General features: G+C 42.6%; 1 protein-coding gene across 1 annotated transcript in view; it reads right to left on the reverse strand.

Moving 5' to 3' along the window:
- The window catches only part of EBF2 (EBF transcription factor 2), a 263,562-nt gene that overhangs the window by 37,962 nt on the left and 201,252 nt on the right, over positions 1-24,348 (reverse strand). The window contains exons 8-10 of the mRNA XM_043984840.1: positions 9,665-9,782; positions 6,102-6,232; positions 4,751-4,877 (exon numbers count right to left, since the gene is read on the reverse strand). Of these exons, the coding sequence (XP_043840775.1) occupies positions 4,751-4,877; positions 6,102-6,232; positions 9,665-9,782 (376 nt within the window). The remainder of the gene's footprint in view (positions 1-4,750; positions 4,878-6,101; positions 6,233-9,664; positions 9,783-24,348) is intronic.

The following is a 24,348-nucleotide window of genomic DNA, read 5'->3' on the forward strand; positions in this document are numbered from 1 at the left end:
CTATTCCTAGCCTTAGAGAGTTATTGTTTCCTCAATACAGAGTTGGAGGGGGGAAGAAGCACAGACTCCCCAAGAACACATAAGTGGACCCTGCTGGTGGAGGAGGGCAGAGCTAGGGCTAAGGAATATTAATGTATTGCTTCCACCCTACATTAATCTCCCCTAGTGCCATCCCACATCTGAACCCTGATGCACGCATGTGTTCCTGGAGAATGTGCACTTTTCTTCTCACCACCCCCCAACTCTGCATTGGGGAAACATCTGTGGAGACTGGGGGCCGCTGATAATCAGTCATACTATGGATGCATGAGAAACTCATGTAATTTAACATCCAGGACATAATAGGGATAAGATTTAGGGATTGGAGCTGTGATTTGAATGATATAGGGAATTCCTCCTACCAATCAAATCTCCAACTGTTCTGCAATGCAGAATCCAGAAGATTTGCTGGGGCACTAAGAGTTTAAATGACCCTCCATACAGTCCCTATGACCCAGAGTTGTTACTAGAAACCCATGTCCCCCTGACTCCAAGGCCAGAATTGTCACTACCAAATCTAAATTTTTTTTTGCATTGATGATTGAATGAAGGAATGGACAAATGAATGAGTGAATATATCAGTAGGTATTCATCTGAAACAGCTTCATGCCTTTCAAGTTAGTCCCTGCAGGAAATCTGCATGCTTAACAAGTTAGGGGGTAGAGTGGATGCAGTGCTTGGAGTCAGGAGGACCTGAGTTCAAATCCTGTTCAGAAACTTACAAATTTTGTGACCCTGGGCACGTCGCTTGACCTCTGTGAACCTCAGTTTCCTCATCTGTAAAACGGGGGTAAGAGCAACTACCTCCCAGGGTCATTGTGAGTTTAATCTAAGTAAAGAACTTTGCAAACCTTAACACAATATATAACACTAACTCTTGTTGTTGTTGTTACTTCGTCTGACAATGTTCAAAATGTCACTGGCACTAACTCCTCTCTTGGAAGCACCTTCAGGGCCCATTTATGAGTCACAAAGCTGTCTCGTTATTTTATCACCACTCCTAAACATCTCTGTCACCTCTTCCCATCTTAAAAACGGGAGGAGCCAAGCATTAGCTGTCACATGACCATGGCTACACAGACCTTTTCGTAGACCTGCATCTCTACTCAAACACAGGTCACGTCTAAGAATGTCGAGTCAGATATCAAAGCCATATGGAAGGTTTCCTAGACTGTCTGTCTATTTCACGGAATCATAAAATTTTTAAAGCTGGAAAAGGCCTTTGAGATCCCCGCCCCCCGACCACCCCCCCACCTCCAACCACCACCACCGTTTAATCGATGGGGAAGCTGAATCCCAGGGAAGAGAAGTGACTTACCCATGATCACACAGCTAATTAGTAGCAGAGCCTAGAGACCCAGGACTATTCAATCTAATTCAAGAAGTTTTAAGTGCTTATTATGTCCAATATTCCCTGATTCCATCCAAACTAACATTCTTCATACTGTATTCTAACTACATTTTTGTTCTTTCAATTCCATCCGACCAAGCCAACATTCATTAAGCAGCCATCTGTGTCAGGCACTCTGATGGACCATGGGTGATGGGTGATACAGATCCAAAAATCCAACAGTTCCTGCCCTTTGGAAGCTTTTATTCTATACTAGAGCAAAACAGCATGTCCATTTACATTTGTAAATCTATAAAATGATATTTGGCCCCAAAGACAAAAGGCAAAAAGCCCCACGCTAGGTAACCAGTGGATGCTGATGAGTTAGAAAGAAGAAAAGAATAAATGCCCTCAGGACATGTGCAATATCTTTGAAAAGAATATCCTGAGTCTGGTGCATTTTCCCAACTTGTAAATTCTTCCCTTTTATCTATCATTTTAAAGCAACTTCTTTTTTCTTTTTCTTTCATTCCAAAGGGTAGCTTTGCACCTCATTTTCCTGCCTCCAGTGACCCTCCCTGCCCCCAACACAGCCTCTGCATCACTCCAACATTCAGCCTCGGAAAACAGAATTTTCACAGCACTTCCCTGCTCCAGAAGCCACCAAAGCTCCCTATTGTTGAATACATAGATTCCATCAGTTTCTCTGGGCATCAATTTCCACATCTATAAAATGAGGAGATTGGATTAATGGTTTCTAAATTCTCTCCCAGCTCTAAGCTAGTCCCTCCATAATCTGGTCCATCCTCCCTATTTACCTAACAAAATTCCCACTGCTTTTAATCCCTGCACATATGTTCTATTCCCATAATGCTTTCTTTTTTTTTTCTTTTTTTTTGGTGAGGCAATTGGGGTTAAGTGACTTGCCCAGGGTCACACAGCTAGTAAATGTCAAGTGTCTGAGGCCACATTTGAACTCAGGTCCTCCTGAATCCAAGGCTGGTGCTCTATCCACTGCCCCACCTAGCTGCCCCCTCCATAATGCTTTCTTACTGTAACACACATGAGTGACTCTTTCTCGCATCCTCGTGACATATTATTCACAGAATTATAGAATTGGAGAATTGGAGGTGGGGACCTAAGTGACTATTTAGTCCAACCAATCCCCAAGATATAATATACCCAAGAAACATTCATCCAGCTATTCAGGAAGATTTCCAAGTGGAGGGGGAAACCCCCTCCACACATATAGACAGACAGACAGACAGACAGACAGACAGACAGACACACACACACACACACACACACACACACACACACCCCTTATGTTCCCCATCACAGACTCTATGGTCCAGGCCATTTGGCCTGTATATTGTTCCTCACTTTCAGAACTCCATTGCCCATTGCTTTTCATCTGGTTGTTCTCTATACCTCTGCCTCATAGAGTCCTCAGCCCAAGCACCATCTTCTATGTGAACCTTTCTAATCCCCCTAACTGCTTCCCCATCATCGTGTAACTATTTTTTACATACCTCTATATGGGCTTGTTGTTGCCTCCCCTAAGAGAACCTAAGCTCCGTGAGGGCAGGCTTTTGCTTTTTTCATTGTATCCCCAGAGCTCAGAATAGTGTCTGATGTATAGTAGGTGATTAATCAATCCTGGTCAATGGGTTGGTTAATGCCTTTGTTCATTTTGTTTCTCTCTTCTTGGACCTCAAGAGTTTGAGGTGCTCAAAAAACATTTGAGTTAATGCTTAATAGTTGCAACCATCCCCAAAACTTGGTATGGTGTTATCCCCTACAGAGTTGGATTCTGTATAAGACAAGTCCATTTTGAACCCCCATCCAAGATGATGGCTTAGGGAATCATAGATTCTCAAAGTTGGAGGAGATCTCAGAGGTGTTAGTCCAATCCATACCTGGAAAGAATCCTCTTCAAAAACATATTTATTGGGGCAGCTAGGTGGCGCAGTGGATAGAGCACCGGCCCTGAAGTCAGGAGTACCTGAGTTCAAATCCGGCCTCAGACACTTAACACTTACTAGCTGTGTGACCCTGGGCAAGTCACTTAACCCCAATTGCTTCACTAAAAAACAAAAACAAAACAAAAAAAACCCCATATTTATTTCATAGAATCATAGAATATCAGAGTTGAAAGGGACATCAGAAGCTATCATGTCCAAAATCTCATGACAAAGAACAGCCCCTCCAACACCCTCAACAAGTGGTCATCTAGCCTCTGCTTGAAGACCTCCAGGGAACAGATGGGGATTCCTTTGGCCTAATGTTTTGGGTTAAATGGTTGGGTGGGGGTCCCTTCCAATTCTATGCTGGTGTTACAGCATAGTCCCACAGTCTTCCTACATGACTCTACACCCCAGATTAACAAATCCAAAGAACAAAGAGGTTGTGATTTCTCCTGAACCATACACAATATGCCCAGTTTTTAAAATCTAGCCCATAGGTATGGGGTGTTGGTCCTAAGATCATAGGATCATCCAGAGGCAGCTAGGTGGTGCAATGGATAGAGCACTGGCCCTGGAGTCAGGAGGATCTGAGTTCAAATCTGGTCTCAGACACTTGACATTTACTAGCTGTGTGACCTTGGGCAAGTCACTTAACCCTCATTACCCAAATAAATAAATCAATAAATACAAAGATCATAGGATCATCCATATCACCATAAGATCATAGGTCTAAAATTAAAATGACCCTCAGAGACCATCTAATCCAACCCCCTCATTTTATGGATGAGGAAAAGGAGGCCCAGGGAAATGAAGTGCCTTCCCCAGGGTCACACAATTGTAAGGATCAGAGGTTGGATTTGAACTCAGGTTCCTTGACCTCAGAGCCAGGGATCTTTCCACTGTACAAGATGCTCAATAAAGATTTGTTGAAATGAACTGGCCCAAGTTTGAACTGAGTTACCACTTGCCCATTTAGGGACATGTTATAGTCAAGTCAAGTAACCTCTGGGTTTAAGTCTTACCTCTTACTCATACTGACTGTGTTACCTTGGAAAGTTGCTTAACCCCTTGGTGCTGCTGCCAACTAAGGAGGTGAGTGTTTGATATGCATTAATAGAACAGATTTCCTCCCTGGGTGTTCCCTCCACTAATGAAATCACAAGGATGTATGAAAAAGAAAAAAAATCTATCATCTAGGCCAAAATTTGGCGTAATAGCAGAAAGGTCTGACAATAATCACAGCAGGTAGAAGGGTTGACATTTACACAGTGCCTCAAGACAGATATTCTTTCACTTGGTCCTCAGAGGTATTATTATCCCCATTTTACAGATGACTTAGAAAATGCAATAGGGCAGAGAGAAGGTCTCATTAAGAACAAGAGCAATGAACCTTTGAAGTAATCTGTGCACTTACCTGTGTAAATGAACCTTCCCGGGGCCCCTTTGCAGAACTGTTTAGACTTATACGATAATGTCACTTCCACCACTCCAGGGATGTGCCGAGGGGGAGTCTGGACTCGGATGGCATGAGGTGTTATCAGCTGGAGAGGAAATAAGTGAGAAAAGATAATGGGGAGAAAAAAAGCACCAGGGGCTGTCTCCCACCCCCAGGCAATACTAATGCTCCCTCTCCTCCAGCCACAAGGTTTTCTGAGTGGTAACTAGTCATCTTAACACCTGGAGCAAAAAGCAAAAATTGTCCCTTATAGGCTTTAGGAAAAATGTCTTCAAAGGGTAGGACTGTCCTTTTTTTTTACCATTTGTATCTCCAGTGCTTAGCACAATGCCTGTCACACAGTAGGTGCTTAATAAATATTTATTGAATTGAATGAATGAATAAGATCAACTTGGAAAACAAATTCAGCTGAACAGGGTGGAGAGGGAGGATAGAGGTCAGCACGAGATCAATTGTTCTTGTTCACTGGAGTCCTAAGCTCAGTATTTTTTTCTCAGCTGCTAAAGCACAAGTATTGTCAGTGCCTACTAAATTAGAGTAGCCTGGGAGCATAGCCCTAGACACCCTGCCCTAGTTAAGGTTCTTTGAATTTTTGTGTTTTCTGAACATATTATGCATATTCTTCCCTTCATACCTTGGCTCACTTCATTGTCCCTGTCTTTAATGCCTGCCTCTTTCTCCTCTGCTTTCCTCAATCCTCCCTTCATTCATTGCCCAGTTCAATTCCTACCCTTAAGATGGGTTTCTCAGCTATTCCAGTCTACAGGAATCTTTCTATCCCTGGAATGTCACATGGCGTAATTGACACGTGGCAAGATGACACCCATAAACCTATGAAGTTCTAGACTTACTCAGATCCCATCTTGAACACCTGCCACCCACATGATCTTGGACAAACCACTGAACCTGTATTTCTTCCAGGTCTCAGTTTCCTCATCTATAAAATGGGGCTGGATGGTCTCTAAGGTCACTTTGATCTCTGAATTTCATGACTTCTTATTCTGTCTTTGGGTCCCCAGCTCCTAGCACAATGCCTAGGATAGTTGGTGCTTAATCATGGCTCCTTGACTGACTAATTGCTTGATTCTTTCTGTGTTTTTCACTTATTGGGCACTTAGGAGAACCTAATCCATTGGTTTCCTCCATCTTTTCAAACCCTTTTGTCCTCCTTCACTAATGGATTATACTTCTCTGCATCCTCGGCTCCTAAAATAGCCTTTGCATGTTATAAATGCACAACAGGATCTGGGTGATTGGGACCAAGCTCTTGAACCAATCAAGAGCAGATGAAGAGATTGACTTTGCCTACCTCACTCCATACGAGCATGGTCCCAAACACGACTTGGAGTCCATCAAAGAAATTGTCTCCTATGATGATCACCATGGCTCCACCTGTGGTCCAGCCTTCACTTGGGCTGATGGCTTTGATGCAGGGTGTAGCTATTAAGATAAAGCAGAAATCAGATTCATTCCTTCTGTTCTTGCCTATCAGGACCTCTAGAGCCTAGTTTCTTCAACTGTAGGTCAAGACCCCCTATGGGGTCTCCTAACTGAATATGGGGGTCACAAAATTTGGCAACAGTCAAAGGTTATGTAGACCTATTTTATATACCGGGATCATGTAAAAATTTCTCAGGCAAAAAGGGGTCACAGGTGGAAAAAGTTTAAGCAGCCCTGCTCTAGAGTGGATTCTTCATGGTATTTGTCTTCTAGAGCTGAAGAATTCCCAAGCAATGCCTTCTTGACCACACTGCCGCCATTACATAATTGGCTACTGGTTTGCACCATGTCACTATAACCCAACAACAAGGCGATGTGGCATAAAAGAAAGATTGATGAATTTGGTGGCTAGACTATGCAGTGGTTACTTAGAATGCTGGAGCTGGCGTTAGGAAATCCTGAGTTCAAATCCGGCCTTAGATACTTCCTAGCTGTGTGACCTTGGGCAAGTTACTGAATTGTTGTCAGTCTCCATTTCCTCATCTGTAAAGGGGACTAATAATAGCACCTAGCTTGCAGGTTTGTTGTATGGTTCAAATTAAATAATAAATTTAAAGTGCCTTGAAAACCCTAAAGAATCATATCAATGTTTCCTATTAGAAATATTAATATCATTGCTATTATTATTGTGAGATAATAAACCCTAGCATTCATACTTACTTTCTATGGGATTTTAGACAGATCACTTAATCTCTCTTGCTCTCAGTTTACATCTATAAAATGGGGTGGGGGTTGTTGAATTAATTGATCTCTAAAATCTCTTCCAGCTATAAATCTAGGAATGTATGCTGAAACAGACCACACGGCATGGAAAGGTCAGATGAGGAAGGCCACAGCCCCACCTCGGTCAGAACACATCTAGACCGTGGATGCAGCTCAGAATCGATTTTAAGAACAGGTTCAGAAGAGGGTGGCCAGAATTAGAAGGGACTCGACATCATATGAGGGATGGTTGAAGGAATTGGTGGTGGTGTTCAGATAAAAGAAAAAACTTAGGGCAAACATGAGAAATACTAATGTACTGTTAAACAGGTGCTTTGGGGGGAGTTTGAAAATTTGGGTTCAAATCCTAGGAGACTAACCTGTGTTACATAAGTAACTTCATTTCTAAGGGCCTCCATTTCTTCATCTGTAAAATGGATCTTTGATCCTAAGATCGGCTAGGTTCTGTGGGCCTCAATTTCCTTGTTGTTGCTTGAATGATACATTCTATATCTCAATTCACTGGCTGCCCCCCATGCCTGGAACATTCTCCCTCCTTATCTCCACCTCTTGGCTCCCTCGACTTCTTTCTAGTCCCAATGAAAATCTTGCCTTCTACAGGAAGCTCTTTTCAATCCCTTTCATGCTAGTGCCTTGCCTTGATTGACTGTCTCCAATTTATCCTGTACAGAATTTGTTTATACGTAGTCATTTTTATGTTATTTCCTCCACTAGACTTCTGTTAGGTCAGGGACTATCTTTTGCTTTACTTTGAATCCCCAGTGCTGGGCAAACAGAGGGTGCTTAATAAGTGCTTGTTGACTCGAAGAATTGTAGGACTGAGCAAGCTCCTATGATGCCAGAGCATGATGGGTAGTTTCAAAGGGCTATTACATAGAAGATCAATTAGACTGACTCTAGCCGAAGTCCCTTCCAGTATAGACAGGAAGATTGGGGATTACTAAAAGGAATTGTTTCCTAATAATCTGATCGAACTTGTCTTAATTGTTCATTTCACATTCAAATGACAATTAAACCTGGTAACGACCTGTCCTGGAAGATAGGAAGCTCTCATTACTCAAAGTATGCAAGCAGAAGCAGGAGGCCCACGCATTGTGTTTGTTGTAAAAGGGGTTCCAGCTGAAAACAAGGACTGGACTAGTAGGGCAGTGTAATGGAAAGGGAAGTAACGGTAAAGTCAGATTGGCTTCCCTCGTGTCTTGGCAGGTTACGCCTTAGACAAAGGCTTTCCCTCTGTGGGCCTCAGTTTCCTCATTTGTAAAATGAACTGGTTGGACCAGATGAGCTCCAGATTGTCTTCCAGCTCAGGGATGTGATCATTATAATGTCATCCAGAATTTCTTAAAAACTCTGCTGTTGTTGTTAATGTATTTTTATAAGTTGATCACACTGGAAAAAAGTGTTAAATAAACATAAAAACCACACCCCAGCCTACCAGAGGGACGTGTTAAGATTTACAAGACTGATTATTCTTCTAGAGAGGAAGGAGGGGGAAAGCACTCTATGTGAGATCGGAAATTTGTTTTTCAGACCCTATCAAGAGACAATTTCTAATCATTTTCCTAACTTTATGGGAAGGATTGTTTTTATCCTCTTCCATGTGTTCAAGGCCCCTGGACTTTACATCCCATCAGGAACCCAATGGTTTCCAGGCCATAACTAAAGTCAATTCATCACTCCATTTCCAACGTTGACAGGGTCAAAGGTGGAGGAGAACTTTGGCAGGACTCCAAAAACACGGGCCTACTTTGAGCAGCCAGTCAATCGCATCCAATCAGTCAGGGGAAAACTGGATGGGTTCCGAGCTCAGAATACTGGGATTTTCTTCTCCCCTTTCAGAGACCGCTGGGGGAGAATTAACAGCACTCCAAATTCTTGACTGATTCAATCATTTTCTTCCAGTTCATTAATTCTTCTTCAAGCTGATAGAGTACGCATTTTTTTCAAAGGGTGGGGGGCAGAAAAATATCATAATGAAATAATAACCCAGCTTGCCCATTCCCTGAACACTCAAAAGTCATCTCCTCTTACACTAGTGAGTGGGGTGGAGGTGGGAAGAAGAAGAGGGGAGCTAGGGTTTATTGGAGTTTGTGGGTTATCTTAATCAATGTATTTCACTGGGTTTTTTTTTTTTTGACAACTTGAAGCTTAGCAGTTGCAGATATTTTTAATTGCCTTAATGCACTCTGAAAATCACCCCAAGCTAACCACGATTCCTCCTTGGCCAAGCAAACAAAAATCAATTAGTGTCAATTTCATCCTGCATATTGTTATGTTTTGCCCACAATTTGTTTAAGGGAAAAACTGACACTTCTTCATACATGTCTGGCATGGAAATGTTTAACTAAGATGTCACATTGCTTAGTTTGCCTGAAAAGCCAGTCTAGCAAAAGAAAAAAGAAAGGAAAAAAATAGGATGGAGGAAAGAGGAAGACTTTGGCATTTGATGGTGTGTGTGTGTGTGTGTGTGTGTGTGTGTGTGTGTGTGTTCTGTTGGAGAAAATCAATATTACTGACTTTGTTTTTAAAACCACACATGACTTTGTGCAGGATGCCCACCACCCTCCAATAGAGCCCATGTGAAATCTGATCAAGGGAACCTGAGGCTAATTTCACTTTTCTTGTCAGTTTCTACTTAGGCAGTTCTACCTTCAGATGGGTCCAACCTCCTTGCTCTCCTCCCGTGCTTAGAATTGTTATGAACAAACATGTTGTCAGAAACAGCCAGCACATGTCCATCCACATTCACGGTTGTCGATAGCACCACCTGCAGAGTAAAAAAAAAAAAAATTCAGAGTTGACCTTTGTATGAAATAAAATACTGGGCAGAGTCCTGTTTCAGTTGTGCTAATGGAAATAGAGAGAACTGAGCCGTGTGCATCCCACTTCAGACACTTAATGGCCATAGCATTTGGACTCAGTTGGCAAACTTCTTTGACTCTCAGTCCTCATCTGTGAAATGGGAATAAGCATGCCAGCAGCAGCTATCTACCTCAAAGAGTGGTTAAAAAATATCAAACTGGCTGTCATCTGTAAACAAGTGTCATATGATAATAGCGGATAGAGCATTGCCTTGGGGTCAAGAAGATCTGAGTTCAAATTCAGCCTCAGGCATCTACTAACGATGCGATCCTGGGCAAGACATTTAATCACTCTCTACCTGTTTCCTCATCCGTAAAATGGTGGAGTTAATAATAATAATAGTACCTAGTTCTCAGCATTGTTGTGAGAATCAAATGAGAAAATGTATGTCAAGTGATTTGCAAACTTTAATATGTTCTAGAAATACAAGCCATTGTTACTATTATTGTTGGATTAAATGAAATCTTATCAAAATGAATTAAGGTGAACTAAATTGAGTTGAATTGAATTGAATTATAGCTCATCTCTCTTGGTGGGAATTCCAGATTTGAGTATTAAGATATTTAGTGTCTTCCTGAGCAAAGAGAAAGGTGGGTATGTTAATGGCATTAAAGGTAGGTATGTTTATTGGCATTAATGAATGAGCAGTCACTGAGGTTCTATGTGCTTGGCACTACTCAAGTCTTGGTACAACCAAAAGCAAACAAAAGCAGTACAAGATATTAGGCTAGTGACTAGTCTAAGGCAACTGTGGCTTTGTCTCAGGGTATTCAGATTTACAGGGTGCCAAGAGCATCCCTAGTGAGTTCTTCGGCTGTATGGAAGCTGCTGAGTTTAGCACTTCGTCCCAAAAATCTTAGTGCTGTTTTTAAACTTTGATAGTTTAAATAAATGTAAGAGTTTTAAGCTTCAGTAATTTAAATCTACACTGAGACTTTCCATAGTTCAAATATTAGTAAATATAAGAAGCTATTAGAGGGTGGGCTAGCCCCACCTCATTTCTAGCCTCACCTTACTCCTCCAGCCCACAATAGCTTCCCCCAGAAGACATGTCACTGTGTCCTAGCCAGGGTGGCTGTTTTCCTCCATAGAATGGTGCTTTGGTATCTTACACATTTACACATGCACCAATGAGTTTTTCTTAAAAAGTTGATTTGGGGGCAGCTAGGTGGTGCAGTGGATAAAGCACTGGTCCTAGATTCAGGAGGAACTAAGTTCAAATCCAGCCTCAGATACTTAACACTAGCTGTGTGACCCTGACTTAGCCCTCATTACCCCACAAAAAATAAAAAAGGCGATTTGAGGGCATTTTTCAGGAGCACACACACACACATACAAATAGCTAGTTATGATTCTATCCGACATGGTCCCTACCTTCAATGAGCATATAATCTACCCAAGGTATGAAGAATAAATGAGATGAAACCATTAGAAATTAATACAAGGCAGTTGATAATTGCAATGCTGAACTGGAACACAAAAGTTCAGCAGAAGAAGATCAATCACCTGCCTCCCCCTGCCAACAGTGATAAAAAATGCTGAGAAATTACTGAATGAAATCCCTAGCATAAAACAGCTAGAAAGTAGGGCTATCCCAAGCACGAGCCCCCTTCCTGGTTTCAGAATCAAACATAAATTAACTCTACATCTTCACATTATAAAAATAGGAGGCATGGTAAAGAAGTCCAGGAAAATTTACTGGGGACAGTTGATCAGATACTCAGGTAATAGGTATGTAGGAACTACATAGTTAGCCAAAGTGGGTCAAGACTGTGGAGCCCTCTACCCTTTTGGGCCCCTCCCTACCTCTGCAGGCTAAACCTGGATGGAATGTTCCAATGTCTTCTCTCCCTGATGAGGGGATTGAGGGCATTCATCCGGGACCCTAGGATCGAAATGTCAAGTGGAGCCTTCAATATCCCCTAACCGAACTTTCTCACTTTCTAGATGAAGAAACTGAGTCCAAAACAGATGAAATGCCAGGTTACATCGTAGGAAGGGCCAGGATTCAAAACCAGGTGCCCTGATTCCAAATCCCATTCTCCCTATCCCAAAACAGGCTGTGTCCCTTTTCTACCTTTTGGAGGCGTAACAACGATTTATTAGCTAACATCTGTTTTTAAAATGTTGCTCACAATTGGGGCATCTAGGTGGCGCAGTGGATAGAGCACCGGCCCTGGAGTCAGGAGTACCTGAGTTCAAATCTGGCCCCAGACACTTAATACTTACTAGCTGTGTGACCCTGGGCAAGTCACCTAACCCCAATTGCCTCACAAAAAACAAAAACAAAAACAAAAACAAAACCCCAAATACCATGTAATTCTCACAATAACTTAAGGAGAATACTGCAGGGAGCAGCTAGGTGGCACAGTAGATAGAGCACCGGCCCTGGATTCAGGAGAACCTGAGTTCAAATCCAGCCTCAGATATTTCACACTTAGTAGCTGTGTGACCCTGGGCAAGTCACTTAACCCTCATTGCCCTGCAAAAAGTAATAATACATTTTTTTAAAATAAAAATAAATTAAATATTGCTCATGAGCACCCAAAGCTCACAGGTCCAGAAAACGTTTTACTCACCTTCACTATCTCCCTTACTGATGCAGCCTGAACCACAGAAGTGGTAGAATAAGAAGAGAAGCTTTTAATATTCCCAATCGACCCTACACGTAGCCAACATGATTTACATGGTCTCTCTCTGACCACTGCTTCTCTTTCTAGGGCTTTGCTAAGCATCTCTTTAACAGCACATTGTAGAATTCTGCCAGCCAACCCAATCAAGCTCAGGAGCCTTCATTCTGCAGAAGTCATTCTCTTCCCTTTGAAAACTGGAACAACACAGATCCTTCCCAAATCCTGCAGCGCCTCTTCCATTTCCCAGGACTTTTAAGATATCATTGTAAGAGGCTCAGCTAACATAGCTACCATTGCTTTTGAGACCAAAGATATGGCTCCTTTGGGCCAGGTACTCTCTCACTGTCTCCTGCTTCCTCATGCCAGATATCAAATTCCTTTTGAGACAACCTTTCCTGTCTTTTTGGTTTAAAGCCCATGTTCTGCAGGAACCCTTTCCTGGTTTCCCCAACTGCTAGTGCCTTCCCTTTTCATCAGTCAATCAATGAATAAACATTTCAAGAGACCTTCCAATTTACTCGATGGATAGAAGTAGAGATAGAAATAGACATACCTAGATAGATGGAAAGATAGAGTTGGAGATAAGAATAGATATATCTGCAAAGAGAGAGATAGAAATAGAGATAGGTAGATGATAGATATCGATAGATAGATATCTTATAGGTACCTAATTAGTTCTTTACCATTAGATTGTAAGCTCCTTGAGGACAAGAACTATTTTTGCCACTCTTTCCACAGTGCTTAGCACATAGGAGACTCCTAATAAATATTTGTTGACTGACAGACTGATTTTCTAAACTGAAGTTCATTCTCCTTGACATAGAAAAAGAAGCAAATTGAGAGCCGAGATGCTCCACCTTCTCCCCTGCTCATCCATCATCGTTGTCCCATCTGCTCCAAGACATCCATCCTTTCTCTTCGTGGAGTACTAGCCCTGACTAGTGAATAATTGGCCCTTTAAAAAGTGGTTTTTTCTATGTTTTGATCCCCCCCACCCCATTGTGAAGACTCTGCCATTTTAACCAGGTGCCTGAGACATAAGGACTAAGTTAGAGGAAAATCCTTGCTCTGTAGGAAAGGTCCAGCCCTATAAGCTAGGCTTGAGTTGAGAGTTGTGCCGATCATAGTTAGCTTTGGGTCTGTTTCCAATTGCTCTCCTGTGAACATGTCCGAGTCTGGTGAAAATCCTCTCCCCAAATTTAATATCACGAGGGTGGTGGCCACAAAGACACAAACATTCATCTAGCAGCCCACAGCGTTATCAGGATGGAGCTCAGAAAAGCGCAAGGCCTCATTATAGCCAAAGGAGGAAACTGTGCCTCCAAACCAGACGGGAACTATCACATGAAGATAAATGTGAAGGCTGAAAGTGATCAGCACTGTACATTTTTACCTTTGGAATAATAACCACATGTTTTAATGAGAGGGGAAAGGGGAAAGGAAAAGAGACCCAAAAAAAGTCATTATTGCAAACGGAGGGGGGCGGATTTTCAAAGATGTGACTGTCATGTCCCGGCCTCCTCCTCAATGGCAAAAACATGAGTGGGGATTTCAGGCTTTAATTGTTGCTAAACTGTGCTGGGCTCACTTAGGGGAGACCTTGCCCTGTCCGAGGAGGATTATGTGGATATTAAGATGCCTTCTCTGAGCCTGCTCTAATTCATTCCCCAAGGTTCTTGTCAGAGGCATCCTCGACGTCTGCCTTTCTCATGCATTCTTGCCACAGAAGGTGGTAGGTTCCATGTGCCAGTGGATTTCATCATCGTCCCTTCGGGTGGAGGCAGCTTCAGCTCCAAAGTGAGCGTTTCCCCACATGACACACCCCAGTGGTTCAGATGCACTTCATTATTTTCTATTAACAATGGAAATAAATTTTCATCTCTTGCTGGCTAGCAAAGGCCTACTAGGGCAGCGAGGGAATTGACCTGAATTATTTCAGTGTCAGAAATATTTATGACAAGATTTTAAATTATATCCAAATGTAAATCATTATCTATATGTATATCACATATATTGTTATTTCACGTGATAAATACAATCTATATACCATATGATATGTATATATGTGTGTGTGTGTGTATACACGTACATACACAGATTTAGACAATTCAGGTTGCATTTTGAACATCTTAAAAATCTTGAAATATGAACACAGTGACCATACATGCTGAATTTCCCCCAACAATCTTGATTTCAAATCATCTATCTCATTGTTCCCAAAAACAAAACAAAAAGAAACCTTTGTCCAACCGTGTGTCCTGATTTGGAATTGGAAAATATTTGGAATAAATGATAACTCTCCAGTTAAACCCAAGTGTGCACTATGAAAAAGATTTCATTCATAAAATTCTGAGTAAAGAATTGACAGCATGCTGAATCAATGTGGGAACATATATTTATCTATACAGGGGTACCTGGGATGAAATTCATGGTCCCCTAGGGAAGGGGAAGTTTCTTTATTGAGGAGAAGATACTTTAGTTGCCTTCAAAGTTCCAGATGGAACAACGGCTCTCAATGTTGCCTGATTAACGATGACAACAATGAAATTACTTTTATGCAGAAGAGTTTTTTGAAAAAGAAAAACACCCCAACCCAACTCTGAATGTTTTAAGACTAAAGGAAGTGGACTGTACATTCCTGCCTCTCTCCGCTCCCAGGCCTTCCCCTTCCACTAGCCAACTTCTTTCCCCTAGTGAGTATTTCCTGGGTCATGGAGGCTGACCCGTCCCATCTGGAATCAATCAGTCAACTCCTGACAACTTCCTGAAACACCTCACTCCATTTCCTGTTCTCTCCCCCTTCCCTCTTTCCCCCTGGTTTGCTTCACTCTCCCAAAGTACAGGCCACAGCAGCTTAATGTTAGGGGGTCAGACACAGTTAGACTCCAAAACACTACACACAGACACCTTTGACCTTCAAAAATCTTTACATCTTAGCTAAACAAATCAAGGTCACCGTTCCTCACCATTACCTTGTTAACCATTTGTAGGCATCTCGGCCAGTTCTGTTGGCCAGTTCTGAAGACCACTTGTCCTCCTGAGCTAGGATTTCTTTGAAAAGGAGCAGATATTGGGAGAGTCCAAGGGTAGAGTCAATCATCAATTACCCCAAAGCTAGGGAGAAGAGCCCTTGCAGAAGTACTTTTCGTATAGATTGTAAGTTTTGTCTTTGCATTCCTAGTGCATAGCATACAGTAGGTGCTTGATTGATTGGTCTCCCTAGAGCTTCGCACGAAGTAAGCATTCAATAAATATGAAAATGTTAAATGAATGATGTCCCAATGACCTCCCACTGTCCTACAAATGTTCCCTGGCTGATAATCTTAAATGTCTTTTCCCTACCGATGTATGAGTGTTCTTTGGTATCACCTCCCTAATGACATCACTTGACTAAAACCAGGAGGCCAGATGTTCATGATCCAATTGACACTGAAGCACATTCTTGGGACTGGACTGAAGTCATCAAGCCCAGACTCAGTTTACACATGAGGAAACTGAGACCTGAAAAAGTGATGTGCCTGTGGTTTTACAAGTTAGTGGCAGAGATGAGACGAGATCCCAAGTCCCCTAATGCCCAAAGCAGTGCTTTTCCCCTGGTGCTAGAATACCCAATTTTGTATTTTATAGATGAGAAAGTGGAGGCCAAGAAAGCTTGAGTGACTCCCAAAGTCAGAGGTGAGCCAGAATTTGACCCTGGGTCTTCTGACCCCAAGTCCTGCCCATCTCCCAGTGTTCCAAGCCACCTCCAAATTGATCTTGCCCAAGCTACTTCAGCAATCATTTCTCCAAGAAGTATAAATTCTAACTTAACCCACAAGGACAACAACAAATGAATGATGAATAATTCTCATGAGGGAATTACGCAGCCTGAGGTACCTTTGTGAGTTTGTGCCCAGGTTCTGAGAAAAAGAAATCACAATCCCTTGGTTCTCATTTAACATTAGGGAGGTTTCTGAAAAGAAAGCCAGTATTTTCCCTGTTTTTAAATTTCTTGGACTGCCTGGATATCTTCTCTGCTATTTGACCAGGGCCCAGTCTTTGATAAAAGAGGCAGCCCAAGTTGGAATAGCCCAGTTTTAGGATGGATCATTTTTGTGGTTATTAATTACACTGAAATAAAAATCTGAGGCCAGGGTTGGCATCTCTTCCCCTACACCACTGTCCTGGGACAAATCTCCCCCCGCCCAAAAAAAAAAAGTGTGACAATCAAAATCTGTATCTACATAGGCAACCTGAGAAAATGGCCCAATAACCAAGGTCGGTGTTCTAAAATCGTGTTTCCCTTTTAATCAGCCAAAGGCCTCCCCTACCCCCACACCAATAATTTATCCAAAGCAGGGGCTGAGTTGTAAAGAGCTTTTTCCTGCTCATAAAAGTCCACTGTGGGAGTTGCCCCTTGGGTGGACACATCTGTTAGTCTCTCCATAAGAGTCATATTTCAATAGAGGGATTGTTTCTTCAGCCCACCAGAAGATGGATGGCATGTGGCATGGGGACCGTTATCAAGCCCTCTTGGTCCCCACCCTTGGCTAACCTTCACACCTCAATCTGAAATGGTTATGGGTCAGTATTTGAGCCTCCACACAGTTGCTCTTTAGATGGGGGGGGGGAGGGCAGAGGTTTGCCTGGGCCTTTTTCTTTTTTCTTTTTTGCACTGATCTCAACATGCCTGAGAAGAATCCGTGATGTAGTAGAGAGAAAGGCAAAAAAAATCTGGGGTTGAATCCTGTCTCTGATACATACTGACCATGTTAGCCTGGACAAGTCAATTAACTTCTTAGTGCTGTAGAAAGCTATTTAAACCTATAAATTTAAGAGGACATTGGTGGGGGGAGAACCTTTCTTTATATTCCCACCATTTTACACAGTGCCTAGAATATAGTAGGTGCTTAATAAATACTTGTTGACTTGTGGAAGGAAGGAAGGAAGGAAGGAAGGAAGGAAGGAAGGAAGGAAGGAAGGAAGGAAGGAAGGAAGGAAGGAAGGAAGGAAGGAAGGAAGGAAAAGAAAGAAAAAGAAATTGAGATGGGGACCTATGGGTGTGGAACATTGCATATAATATTTAATCCCTTAGTTAATTTTACCAAATTGTTTTCTCTCTTATCTTATTCTTTATTATAAAGGTTGACACTTGGGAGTAGGAGGGAGCTACACTGAAAAATGTAGCTTTGTGACCAGAAAATATATAAATAAAATCATTTTTAACACATATGCTAATTCATCCTGTCAGATGCACCCTGCCTCTCCAAGGCAAGGGAGCCAAGTGGGTCTTCAGTGGGCACCACCAGTGACATGCCCACATGAGTGCCCCCCAGAGCTATTTATGAATGAGTGAACAGTGAGTATTCACAAATGGGCTCTAAAAAGACCTTCAGTGCTGCTCAGGGTAGGGTGAGGCGGTGCACCGTTTATGATATTTTATATCTGTTGGGAACTGAATCCATGAGGTGTTTTTTCCTTAAGCACTCTGTCACTATACACTGTATCCCAGCTTTGCCACACAAGGATGTCCGGGGTGGGGAGCAGGAGGGTATTTTCCACCCATGGAAGAAGGAGAGGACCAGGGAGGATCCTTAGAGAGAAGTCCAAACAGGCCTGGGGATCCCACTGTGATGGTCAAGGGGCCTGAGAAGAATAGAGTATTTATTTGTGATCTAGAATGGGAAGGGGTCTCAGGAGCCATCTAGTCTAACCTCCTACTTTTACAATGGAAGAAACTGAGTCCCAGAGCAGTGAAGAATCAAAGAGGTCAAGCAACTTGACCAGAGTCGCACAGACAGGTGGTTCTGTCTCCATGTCCAACTTAGCACACTGCCCGGCACACAGTAGGCACTTCCTATTTATTGAATGGACCCTCGGTGGCTAGCATAGGATCAGGTACATAGTAGTAGGTGCTTAATAATGCTCATTGACTAAATGCATCTCCAAACAGTCCCTGTCCTCAAGGAACTTACATTCTGCTAGTCAGAGGTGACTCCCAAATCAGTAAGATACTTTGTTGAGGAGTGTCCTGCATGAAGCTTGCTGGCAGTAGCTGGCTACACTGACTCCTTTTACGGAGGGACTTTGTAACAAGTTGAATAAACAATGAACTCAGAGACAAGAGTTTGCTTGTCACTGGGAAATAATAGAAGACATTTATACAGTGCTTTGAGGTGTATAAAGTGCTTATTTATATGGCACATACCAAGCACCTGATATTATTCAAAACTGGCCTCAGGCACTTACTAGCTAGGTAATCCCAGGCAAGGTTCTTAACCACTGTTTGCCTCAGTTTCCTCATCTGTAAAATAGCACTGACCTTTCAGGATTGTAGTAAGGATGTAATAATAATAAAAATAAGAACAGTTAACATTTATATAGTGCTTATTGCATGCCAGGCATCGTACTTAGCACTTTATAATTAATATCTCATTTGGTCTTCACAACAACTCTGGGAGGCAAGTGCTATTATGCTGATTTTATAAATGAGGACACTGAGGCAGATAGTTCTTTCTTTTTTTGGAGGCCATCAGGATTAAATGACTTGTCCAGGATCCCACAGCTAGTAAGGTGTCTGAAGCTAGATTTTAACTCAGCTCCTTCTTGATTTCAGAGCCTGTGTTCCACTTTGTTACTAGTTTCCCCTAGAGGCAGAGAGTTCTTAAATGACTTGCCCAGGTCACCCAGCTAGTACATGTCTGAAGGTGATAGCTAACAGATATCTCCTCCTGCCCCACATGACTCTGATCTCCTCTGAATGGTCTGTTTTGAAAAATTTTCATTTTACATAGATTAAGAATTAGGAATACTTGCCATGTTGACATCTATTAAAATGCTGTTCTTATATTTTTATTTTGTTTTTAAATTTTATTTTATTAAAATTATATTCAGAAGATTGGGGACAACAGGGCATTCTATGATAATATTTCAATTTTATTTAAGGAGTTCTTGTTGCTAAAGTCTTTAAAATTTGTGTTATTATTATCATCATCATTGTTATTGTTGCTAGTCTAACTTTCCTGGTTAATAATCTACCATGTGGCCTGGGCCAAGGTAAGCACTGTACTCACAGGAAGCTTAGGAGCCCCAGGGCAGCCTAGGTACTTGGTGCCCTTCTCTCTTTGCCATGAGATGCAGACATTCCCTTCCACCCCCTGTCTGCCGGCCAGTAGTGATGCAATAGGCCACCTGCCTTCCCACACTACATCCATGTGTAGCTAGGCATAACCAAGAGTAAAAACATTGGCAGGAGAGCCCCAAATCAGGAGAGTGCCTTACCCTCTCCAGAACAGCCGAGGAATTGGTAGAGACTTGCAATCTTCGGTCAGTCCACATATATGTACATACGTATGGTCAGGGCCTTCTGTGTTTGAGGCATTATGAGCTGAGGTTCATTGACTGAACCTCCAGGAAGGGTCATGTACAATTCTTCCAGGATGGGTGGGGGCTTTTGGTCCTCATTCAATTCAACTCAACAATGTCCTGGGTGCACATTGAGAAGATGTAAATAGAAGTAAAGAGAAAACAGTAGAAGGCTGACTTTGCAGTCATGGAAACCTGGTTCCAAGTCGTGCCTCTGATCAATACTGATGGAGAGACTCTAGAAGACTCATTCAACCTCTCAGTGCTTCCAGGCAGCTCCCCAATTGAGTTGCCAGTCTGCATGGGTGGAGGGAGTTTCTACACTTGGGAGTGCCCTATATTGATGAAATAATGGACCCAGACTAGCTCCTCCTCCATCATCCCCTAACATACTTGCACAAAAATGTTCCAGTACCTGTGCTAAATACTGAGAATGAAACAATCGCTGTTTCACTGAAGGGAGACATGTTCTACCAGAAGCCTGACCCTTCTTGGGAATCCATGAGGCACATCCAAGACCCCCCCCCTTCTTCTACGCTGCAGTGTGGATTTCTTTGTGGGGGGGGGGTTGAACTAGTCAAGGTCCCTGCACATCCTGAAATTATGCACTTTTCTGATGTTCTAATTTAGCTGTGGAGACTTACTCTGGCCCAGACTAAATCCAAAGGATTATCAGGCTAACCTAACCACTCGCTTTCACTTTCCTCCCACTTTTTCCTTCAGAGCTCAAAGAACATTTCCAATGGAAACCGACAAAACATCCCTCCAGCTCTGGTTTGAAGGCCCTGTCTGAAGACCACAGGGGTTTGGGGCACAAGGTTATGTTAGGAATTGTGGGGGGGAAGCTTGGACCAAACCCCTGGGGCCCTTTTCTCCAGGCTTGGAGCCTGAGACTATGGGAAAGACCCCGTAGCTCAGGGAAGGTTTTCAGACTCCAAATGGGTAATTATGATTTCTGATCTCCAGGTCTCTGGTTTGTTTCACCAGTGGATAATAGACTCACCTGTCGGTCCCAAAGGCCATAAGTCAAGTGATTTCCATGATGGGTTTTAAAACTTCTGCTCAGTAGCCTGGGCGATTTCAAATGGTGGGTGAGATCAGAAAGCAGCTGGCAGCTCTCAGACTGAGAGACTCAAGAGGCAGAACCTGCCGGCAGCTGGGGCTGGATTAGATTTTTGCCATTTGGAGTTCATTTAAACTCTTGTTTCCCTCTTCAACGGGTGTGAGAGATACATTGGACTTTTTGTAAAAAGAAAAATAGTCTCATTACCCCCTCACAAAAAGGTTTCTATAATAGCCAGGGTTGTAAAAAGCTTAGGGGCCAGCCATCCATCTCTGCAGTAGGCGCAATGAAGCGCCAAACCAAGGAAAGTAGGAGTCGCTAGCATATCCTTGGCTCTTGCATCATCCTGTGTCATAGACTGAGAGGCCATGCACTTGGGGGTCTCCATCACATACACTTGACAGGCCACATCCTCTCGCAGCTGCTGTCTCTAACCCACAGCACCTCAGACTGGCCTCTCCCCATCATTCAACAGCCTTTCTGTCATGCCTTTCTGGCCTTCTCTATGCTTCCTCCCATCATTCCCTTGGCATTGTTACTCATGCTCACACTGGTCCACAATTACCTTCCCTGGTTCTTGACTAGATGAAATCTATTACTTCCAACTTCTCCATAAGAGGTCACTCCTTGCATGACCAGAATACAGTTGGCATGTTTTTGATTTTTCGTTTTTTTTTTCATGGCCCTGGTGAGATATCATTGCTCTCCTCATTACTTCCCCCACGCCTTTGTGCATAATTGCATCATCATAGCTCATGTTCATAGAGTGTTTTGGGGTTTCCAAAGGGCTTGGGGGACATGATCTCATTTGATTCTGACAATTGCCTGTGAGCTGGATGATACATGTGTTACTATCCCCATTTGACAGAGAAGGAAACTGAGGCTCATCTATGTAGGAGATGACTCCTGTGAAGTCATACAGCATCAGGGGTGAGGACTGAATCCTCTCATTCTAGAGTTGCTTCCTTGCCATGACACTTCAAACACATGAATCCCGTCCTGATTTCTGGATTCCTGGACACCCCCTTCCATCATAACATGATGGGATCTAAACCTTCTTCGACATTTATTAGTGATGTGATTCCAGGCAAGACCTGAGTTTGCTCATCTGTAAAATGATGAGGCTCAGCTAGATGGCCACCACTAAGATCCCTTCCAGCTGGACACTGACAATCTTACATCCCTAAGCTTTTCCAGGAGAGAAGTTAGGAAGTCTGTCTATGCTCCAAGGATGTCCAAGAATCATTATTCCTTGCAATCAATCAATGAACACTTATTAAGCACCTATACTTTGTGCCAGAAACTTGGGATTGTTGTTCAGTCATTTTTAGCCACGTCCAACTCTTTGCCACCCCATTTGGGGTTTTCTTCACAAAGATATTGGAGTGTTTTAACATTTCCTTCTCCAGCTCCTTTGACAGATGAGGAAACTGAGGTAAACAGGGTGAAGTGACTTGCCCAAGGTCATGCAACTAGTAAGTGTCTGAAGCCAGATTTGAACTGAAGAAGATGAGTCTTGCTAAGTGTAGGCCCAGCATTCTATCCACTGCACCATCCAGCCATCCTAGAAACTTGGGATATGAAGGTAAAGATGAAACAATTGGAGCAGCTAGGTGGCGCAGTGGATAAAGCACCATCTCTGGATTCAGGAGGACCTGAGTTCAAATATGGCCTCAGATACTTGACACTTACTAGCTGTGTGACCCTGGGCAAGTCACTTAACCCCCATCACCCTACAAAAAAACAAAACAAAACAAAACAAAACAAAACAAAAACAAGATGAAACAATTCCTGCCTTCAAGGCACTTACATTCTTCTAGAAGAAAAATGATTGATGATGGTTGGGAAGCCTAAGTGGTGGCACGTTAGTCTCTTAAAAGAACACTTTGCATGGTACATCTGTCTGACTAGCTTATATGATTATAGCAGAAGCATCAGCTCCCACAGGATCTCAGAAATCTGCTCTAATCCAGTCCCTGGAAGCTGCTTCATGACCTATAAGGTCTGGCTTCTCCTGATCACCCAAGGAGTCACAGCAGCTAACCATCGTGAGTTGGAGCAGCCCACATTTTCACTCCATCCTGATGTTACTCCCCAAAGTGTATGAAAATGATCTTGGGGCAAGAAGTCAGTTATGGGGTGGAGGCACACATTCCAGCTTCAGCATCTGAACCAAAGAAATGACAATGAACCCAATTCTTCTCCATTCTAGCTTCTTTCCTTTCTTGGCTCTATAGCAGACTATTCTCCACCCACCAGCCAAAAAAAAGCAGAGAATAGGACTCATTATATCCTAACGGGTCCCCAAGAGCTTCAACAAAACATGGGGTTCTTTTACCCTTCCTCCCTGGAGGTATGAGTCATCAGGATCTATCCAATAGCATTGCTTCTATAATGACTGGGGTGATTTTCCTTGCACATAGATTGTGGAATTTTTAAACACCTTGGGACCCATCTGAATTCCAGACCCCATATTCAGTGTTTCATTTATCATGCAAATCTATTTAACATTATATGTTACCATTCATCACCTAATAAGCTTCATTTCCCACCTCCTTGCCTTTATACAGTCTGAGAAGGCCCCCATGCCTGCTATGAATTCTATCCTCTCACCTCTGTCTCACAGAATCTCTATCTTCCTTCAAAACTCAGCCTGGATGTTGCCTCATTTACCAGTCCTTTCTGGATTACTCCCATTTGTTAATGCTCTCTCCTACCTTCAGTATTTTGGATTTCACTGTCTCTTTACCTAGTGTATCCCCGCACCCCCAAAGAATGTCATTTCTTTGATGATGATAATTTTTCCCATTTTTACCTTGTCCGTGGTTTTATCTTAATAAGTATTTGGGGTTTTTTTTGGAAACTGAGAACTGAAATTTTTATTTTTGTTGTTGCCTTGCATCCCCTAGTACTTAGTAAATGGCGGAAGAATTGAATTGAATTTGTTCCTGGAGATAAACATTTTATATGGTGAGACAAGATGCCAGGTCTTCAACTGAATGGGCAAGGTCAAGTTCAAACGGATGATTACCCCCCCCTTCCCCTGAATCTCCAAGGCTCCAGGCTCATTTGTCATGCTCAGGCTTTGCCACATTTCAGTCCTCTTAGAAATTCTATTATTTGGGATGTAGTTCCAACTAGTTCATTCTTGATTTCTCTTAGGGAGAAGAATATGGGGTTGTTTTGGTTTGAGATCCATTTCAAAGTTAATACTGAGTTTCTATTCAGTTCAGATCTTCATAAGAGACTTAATTACATTCAGTCTGGCTCCCCTCAACTCAATCCAATGAAAATCATAGATTAAGCACTGACTTTCTATAAGGTAGCATGTTTTAGGTGAACAGCATGCCTGTGCTGGAATCAGGAAGACCTGACTTCTCATCTTCATCCTAATACTAGGTACCTGTGTGACCATGGGGTAGATTACTTAA

Source organism: Dromiciops gliroides, chromosome 2, assembly GCF_019393635.1.
Source record: "Dromiciops gliroides isolate mDroGli1 chromosome 2, mDroGli1.pri, whole genome shotgun sequence".
NCBI classification, from domain to species: domain Eukaryota; kingdom Metazoa; phylum Chordata; class Mammalia; order Microbiotheria; family Microbiotheriidae; genus Dromiciops; species Dromiciops gliroides.